This window comes from Montipora foliosa, chromosome 8 (genome assembly GCF_036669935.1).
Source record: "Montipora foliosa isolate CH-2021 chromosome 8, ASM3666993v2, whole genome shotgun sequence".
NCBI lineage: Eukaryota > Metazoa > Cnidaria > Anthozoa > Scleractinia > Acroporidae > Montipora > Montipora foliosa.
Window position 1 is genome coordinate 16,854,441 of NC_090876.1, and position 7,500 is coordinate 16,861,940.

Below are 7,500 nucleotides of genomic sequence, written 5' to 3' on the forward strand. Positions count from 1 at the left end.
TACCAGCTGTTGCAAGTGGAATGCAAATATACAAATAAAGCGGTGTAACGGGTTCTATGTTTACAATCTTGTGAAGACACCAGTGTGTTGGCTAAGATACTGTGGAAATAAAAACTTTGGTAAGGCCACCTCAACTGACAAGTAATAGGGATTTAAATTTGAAAAAAAGAAAAAATAAAGTTGATTATGCCACGAGGAGGTCTTTATATTAATGCTAGGTTTTTCAGAAATACCGTTTGTAAACCGTGTACAAACATAATCCGGGCGCGGAAACTGGGCCTCGTATATTGTCCGTTTAATAGAGTAGTAAGAATAATCGATTAATTAACAATGATCTCTTTCTTCGTTCACACGAATAAAGATCCATGCAAAGCAAGAACGCCTTGCCGGAATGGCGGTTCCTGTGTTAACAACAACAGTGACTACACCTGCATCTGCAAGCCAGGATACAAAGGCAAAAACTGCGAGCAAGGTACCAGTTCCTACATGGCAGGGTAAAATTCAATTAATATTTTTACCACGTCTATTACTGTGGCAACAACAACAAATCTAGAATTAAAGTAGAAAGTCAAAATGTCAAAGGCAATCAAACGATATAAAATTATTATAAAAGGTAGTTAAATCTAAATTCTAAAATTTACTTTTCCGCAATTTGCCCTTTTTCCAATGTCCCCCAGCCCCGCCAGCATAACCCATGGCTAATTTCCATGACAATTTGAAGACCAACATGGCGGCTATCGTAAATAAGGCTTATTTCAAACTAACATCGTTTATTTTCAAGGACATGTTTAGACCGTCGACCAACCTATTGTGGTAGTCCCAGTCCTTTTCGTACAGTGCTATATTCTTCACATGCAGGTCGTTTCTGCGTAGTGGAAGCTGTATACATGACATTATAAAATAAAATAAAAAATGGGACAGTATATTTATAATAATAGTTTTTCCGGTATATAGTAATATTTTGTGTGGTCATTTTAGCGAAGGATCTGAGAATATTTATTTACTTTTTTTTGTGGTTCGAGCATTTAATTTGAACCTTTCGAATTCCGTAGATGTTAACGAATGCATCACGCGTCCCTGTTTCAATGGTGGTACATGCCAGAATTTATTTGGGAGTTACAGCTGCATATGTAAACCGGGCTTCACTGGAAAACGTTGCGAGAATGGTAAGTAGTGTGTCACGAATGCATGACCACTATTGCTCGTGATTACTTTTGTATCGCAATGATAATGCACCTATCAAATGTTAAGCCCCAAGGTGAGGGGGGAAATGGGGGGTTCCTGGAGAAGTTGACTCAGAGGGCCTTCCCCTGGGTAGGGATTTTGACACGTATGCGTCACCCCATGGTCGGGAATTCGACATGTCCACCATCTTGGAACACCCAGAGAACCTGGAGATGAGTAACCTTAGTTATGATGAGACTCACTTGGTTTTCCCGATTTTTCTGGACACCACGGGTGAAAGAAAGGTAAGCAAATCCGTCTTCAGGGGCGGATTCATACCGGTTTCATACCGGTTTTTACGAAGTCTATACGAAACATGGGAAATGAGACCTTGAGAGTTAAAATCTAAAAATTTCCCGGGGGAACATGCCCCGCACTCCCTAGAAACGTTTTCGTTGTTTTGGAGACCGGTCATTACTTTATCCTAGATCCGCTAGGGCCCGTTTCTCGAAAGTCCCGATAACTTTTCGGGCCCGAAAAGCCATTTGTGAAACTGCCAACTGCTTGTTTTGGAAAGCCGGTCTTTTAGCATGTTTTAAAGGTAACAAAAAGAAAAATTACCGTGAAGTTTGACGAGTTAAATCCTCTCCGTCCTTGAGATACAAAGGGAATTGTTACACCCGAAAATGGCCCGTAAAGTCTCGGGACTTTTGAGAAACGGGCCCCTGATCTTGTCTTTTTGTAAATAAGGACCACCACTTCTATCAGTCCTTGCTGGAGTGTTCACAAGTACGAGAATGTTTCTTTCTACTTTTTATCGTGAATGCTTTTTGTATATTTCTACATATTAATGAATTTTTCCACTCTATCAATGTGCATGCTTGATTGATTCGAAAGCTGGTTTATATTGTTCATGTTGTTTTGGTAAATGTTAGGTTCTTGTTCAGTACCGTGAGAAAGGTTTCCAGTTACACAACAAATTTCCATCAGCTGTTATAAAGGATTTTGAAATCGACAGTGAAGAACATGGCGCTCCAAGATTGTGAATTTCATGGAAAAATGTTACTCCAGGGCAGGAATGTGATGTTCCGAAGGTGCACGGGGGTGGGGGAATTTGATAGTCTGTAGGTGCCCAGGGGTGGGAAATTTGACACTAACTTCCATGACAATTTCAAATTACCCTGGGTCAGCCCGTCCCCCCCCCCCCCCCCCCCTCCCTCACTGGCTTAACATTGATAGGTGTATTTAAATTGCTTTTCTTCAATTCTATTCCATGTCAGATTGCGAAAACGCCAATATTAAGCGTTTTTTTGGGAGGAAGCGTACACTCGGAATAGGAACCGAAGGAAGCAGTTTATTCGGGGTCAAATAGTTCCTTACGATATTAATCTTTGAGTAAACAGTGTTGAGGAAGCTTCACAAAATATTCGTTTGTCTGCAGCAATTGATGGATGCGTAGTGCACAAGGTCCTCAGAGAAAAGAACCGTGCAGCAAACTACACAGGAGCACTTGCAGACTGCGACCAAAACGCACTAAAGACACCAGCCTGGTATAGATTTTCTGGAAGTGCTGGTGACAAGATGGCAGACTCATGTGTGAAACAGTCACACTGTGGAACGCATGCACCCGGTTGGCTCAACGGTGACCTTCCGTTAAATGCAGGGCAGACTGTTGAAAGGACAGTATGCTTTCACTGGCTTTCCAGTTGTTGTAACTGGTCAGTAAAGATAAAAGTCAAAAAGTGCAGTGGCAATTACTTTGTCTATGAATTACAAAGGCCACCGGCTTGTAATCTTCGTTACTGTGGGAACAAAGGCTTAGGTAAGTGTAATATTTTGTAGTTAATAATTACTCGAGAAACAAGGGAAACACACGCACGTTGAAGGCGATAGCTTAACGCAATAGCCCTTATTCACGATAGCTGCCATGTTGGTTTTCAAATTATCATGTAAATTAGCCATGTGTTATGCTGGGGCGCAAACATTGGAATAAAGGCAAATTACGGAAAATCGGCTATAAATATTGAATTAACATTGGTAAAAGTAAATTTTAGAATTTAGAATTAAGTACCTTTTATAATAATTTTATATCTTTTGATATTCAATGAACGTAAAACAAATCATCTGTGTGGCTGAGATGTTCGTTGTAACCTCTCGAACTTGCGTTGTTTGCCCCCTCAGAAGTGTGTAGCTAATTTGCATGATAAAGGCAAATCCAACATGGCGGCTATCGTGAATAAGGTCTATTTTAATAGTTCAATCCGAGAGCCTCACACGAGGTTCTCCGTATATTGGTATATGCCCAAATACGGCATGGCATTGTACATGAGGTCCAACATACAAAAGCAAGGTACAACCAGGAACATATCAACAACCATGCATAAATCAGCCAGAACTAATAAGAATGCACATATTTATGAAGGGTGAAAGTTCTGCTCCACAATTTTACTGTAGCGGAAACGTAAGGTACACCTTATCTTCCAAAATGCTGAGTTAACCATTCATAACAAAATTTGTCTTAGAGGGACTGCATCTAGAGGTTGCGCTATGATTGAGTTTTCTTTTTTACTGTTCCTTTATCGTAAGCTATCAACGAGTGTGCTATACTGAAACCTTGCAAGAACGGTTCAACCTGCTATGACCTGCCCATTGGATATCGCTGCCAGTGCAGGATAGGATTTCAAGGGAAGAACTGTGACATAGGTACTTTTTTTTTTTTAATTAACGAGGATAGCTGAATTAAGTTTTTTGTCTTGTTTATCAAACCAATTTTCTATTTGATTGGTTTCAATAATATTTGAGTTAAATTATCTTCAAAATATAGACCTTATTCATAAATGGTCGTCAATTTATAATTCTTTGTCTAAGTGCAAATTATCCTACCAAGTCTCGATACCATACAATGAATTGAAAAAAATTGTTGCTCTAAAATGAGGCTTGGTAGGCTAATTTGCACATTTGCAAAAGAATAATAAAACACGTGCCACATTTATGAATAAGGTCTAGATCTGTGGCACACGACTTTGAATGTAACACGGAAAAGTGCCATTAAGATATAAAGCAGACATTAAGAAAGGTGTTATTGCCTCATTCTACAACGAGACTTTCGGCTATCCTTGTCCTCTTAATTTTAAGTGTGTAACGCACACGTTATACTTGTCGCTGGGTTATCGGATTCAAAGGCCAAAACTGTGGACAAGGTTTTCGCGATTTCACTAGTCTTAGTAGATTAATTAGTCAAAGATTACATTAGTCGAAAGAGGGAAATGATCCTCGAACTTATCTAAAATAATTAAGCAACTGATTCCCTCTTATTTTCAACCTATTCCCATATTCCTTTGTTTAATTAAAAAGATACATGGCTTCGTCGTAAACAAGATTAAGCGGGTGGGTCATAACTATACCAAACGTTTGCCATGGACCGCCTCAAAATATCATTTCTTGAGTCCCTTTACTCAACAGTTACCATTTTCTGCTAAGTGTGTTCTATTTAACATTTCTTTGTCTGGTTCAACTCACTACCATATTTGGTAAATTACATGACCAAAACAAGAAATACTTAAAAAATCAGCGATGTAACTATGTTTTTCACAATTTTTTAACGCGAAAGTACGAGTCCAACACAAAATCTGGTTTTAAACAAAAGTTGTTTCTCAAAAGAAAAAAAATATACATGTATGACGTCATAAGACCCTCCTTTGATACACTTTTCACAATATCAGCTCCATTTTTTGTCCAAATAGAAATTCCATGCTACAGGTTACAAAAAATGATGGGGCGGTTTCCACACTGTGAAAAAAAAACCGCCTCTTCCTTTCGTCTCCTGTGAGTTTTTACACTTTCTTTCACTGAAACGCAGGGCAAAGGACTGGGACTAGATGCTCCTGTGCTTTCTGATTGAAATGATGTCAAATTTTCATTGAAAAACTTACTTGAATGAACCATCTATGGAGCTAGATGACACAGTCGGTTAATGCACGGCCTTGGTGCAAGAGGTCATGAGTTCGATTCCTGGATCTCGATTTAATGATGTCAAATTTTCATTGAAAAACTTACTTGAATGAACCATCTATGGAGCTAGATGACACAGTCGGTTAATGCACGGCCTTGGTGCAAGAGGTTATGAGTTCGATTCCTGGATCTCGATTTAACGCCAATTGATATTGAGAGTTTGTGTAATCGATACCATCTTTTATTATCGGCCGTCGGCAAAACAAGGAGCGGACCGGACCGGATCGGATCGGATCGGATCAGATCGACAAAACTCGGATTGTACGGCCGTAAGGGTATATAGTGTTTGTTTGTCAAACAAAACCTATATATCCTAACAGTCGTACAAGCAGCCTTGCATAATTATTTTGTTTTTTTTGTTCTAAATATTATTTGCTGGTCAGATCTCCCAAGATGCGGCATTTGTACTTTGTTCAGCTGGTCCTTGAATAAAAAAACTGTCTACATTTATCAAGCTTTCTTCTGATGTATAGTTTCTTAGGATTATATTAAAACTAACGCGCGTACGAACGTTTTCCAGAAGGGCACCCGCGAGGGTGGGATAGTAACATTAAATGGCGACCCAGGGTTTACATGTGTCTATTGGCGTAAATTTTGTTATGAACTGATCCAGTCTGAGTTTTGTCGATCCGATCCGAGCCGATCCAGTCTGATCCGATCCGATCCGATCAGATCCGATCCGGTATGGTCCGGTCCGGTCCGGTCCTGATTTTGCCAACGGCCATTATTAATATTATCCAACTGTATTAGTTATTGTACGGAAAAGGCGCGAAACAAGTACAAATATTCCACGATATTGTACAGTTAGTTATTGTCCACTTGGTTCGTTGCCCCGCGATCTGTCATGCGTTCTCAGTTGTTTACAGTTCATTTTGCGAGAAATTTAGTGTAAAAAAGTTGGATAAAAAATAGCTTATTAGATATTTTAGTGTGTAGTATCGCTGAGTATTTTTGCACGTTGTTTGGGTTAGCGGGCTCGTCAAAATACAGCACAACTCGTAAAACTATTCAGCGATACTACATACACACGAAAAAATCGAATAAGATATATATATATATATTTATGTATATTAATGCATGTACTTTGCGAATTACTTCCAGATATAAATGAATGCTTAACAAACAATCCATGTAAAAATGGGTCCACATGTGTCAACAATATTGGTGGTTATCAATGTCTCTGTGTTCCGGGATACACTGGGCTTCACTGTGATCAAGGTACGTTTCCTTGTCTTGCTTTGTTTCAAAAGTATCCCTGCACCTTTGTTTTGAAGGATTTCGTTACAAAAATGGTAAGCCTTTGGCTTGTGGCAGGGTCGTAACGAGGTATATTTTTTCGTAACTGATCCCATATTTTTACCCAAAATTTTCATCCCTGATCCCAAAAATGATGAGAATTTTGATCCGCGAAACAAGTACAAATATTCCACGATATTGTACAGTTAGTTATTGTCCACTTGGTTCGTTGCCCCGTGATCTGTCATGCGTTCTCGGTTGTTTACAGTCCATTTGCGAGAAATTTAATGTAAAAAAGTTGGATAAGAAATAGCTTATTAGATATTTTGGTGTGTAGTATCGCTGAGTATTTTTACACGTTGTTTGGGTGAGCGGGCTCGTCAAAATGCAGCACAACTAGTAAAGCTACTTAGCGATACTACATACACACAAAAAGCTAATGATATATATATATATTTATGTATATTAATGCATGTACTTTGCGTATTACTTCCAGATATAAATGAATGCTTAGCAAACAATCCATGTAAAAATGGGTCCACATGTGTCAACAATATTGGTGGTTATCAATGTCTCTGTGTTCCGGGATACACTGGGCTTCACTGTGATCAAGGTACGTTTCCTTGTCTTGCTTTGTTTCAAAAGTATCCCTGCACCTTTGTTTTAAAGGATTTCGTTACAAAAATGGTAAGCCTTTGGCTTGTGGCAGGGTAGTAACGAGGTATATTTTTTCGTAACGGATCCCATATTTTTACCCAAAATTTTCATCCCTGATCTCAAAAATGATGAGAATTTTGATCCGCGCAACAAGAACAAATATTCCACGATATTGTACAGTTAGTTATTGTCCACTTGGTTCGTTGCCCCGCGATCTGTCATGCGTTCTCGGTTGTTTACAGTCCATTTGCGAGAAATTTAGTGTAAAAAAGTTTGATAAGAAATAGCTTATTAGATATTTTGGTGTGTAGTATCGCTGAGTATTTTTCCACGTTGTTTGGGTGAGCGGGCTCGTCAAAATGCAGCACAACTAGTAAAACTACTCAGCGATACTACATACACACACAAAAAGCTAATGAGATATATATATTT

General features: G+C 38.9%; 1 protein-coding gene across 1 annotated transcript in view; it reads left to right on the top strand.

The window, feature by feature from the left end:
* Nucleotides 1-7,500, top strand: part of LOC138012576 (fibropellin-1-like) — a 49,781-nt gene that overhangs the window by 21,900 nt on the left and 20,381 nt on the right. The window contains exons 13-19 of the mRNA XM_068859384.1: nucleotides 1-119; nucleotides 362-472; nucleotides 1,053-1,166; nucleotides 2,606-2,986; nucleotides 3,751-3,867; nucleotides 6,277-6,393; nucleotides 6,908-7,024. The exon at nucleotides 1-119 is cut by the window's left edge and continues 259 nt beyond it. Coding sequence (XP_068715485.1) covers nucleotides 1-119; nucleotides 362-472; nucleotides 1,053-1,166; nucleotides 2,606-2,986; nucleotides 3,751-3,867; nucleotides 6,277-6,393; nucleotides 6,908-7,024 — 1,076 coding nt within the window. The remainder of the gene's footprint in view (nucleotides 120-361; nucleotides 473-1,052; nucleotides 1,167-2,605; nucleotides 2,987-3,750; nucleotides 3,868-6,276; nucleotides 6,394-6,907; nucleotides 7,025-7,500) is intronic.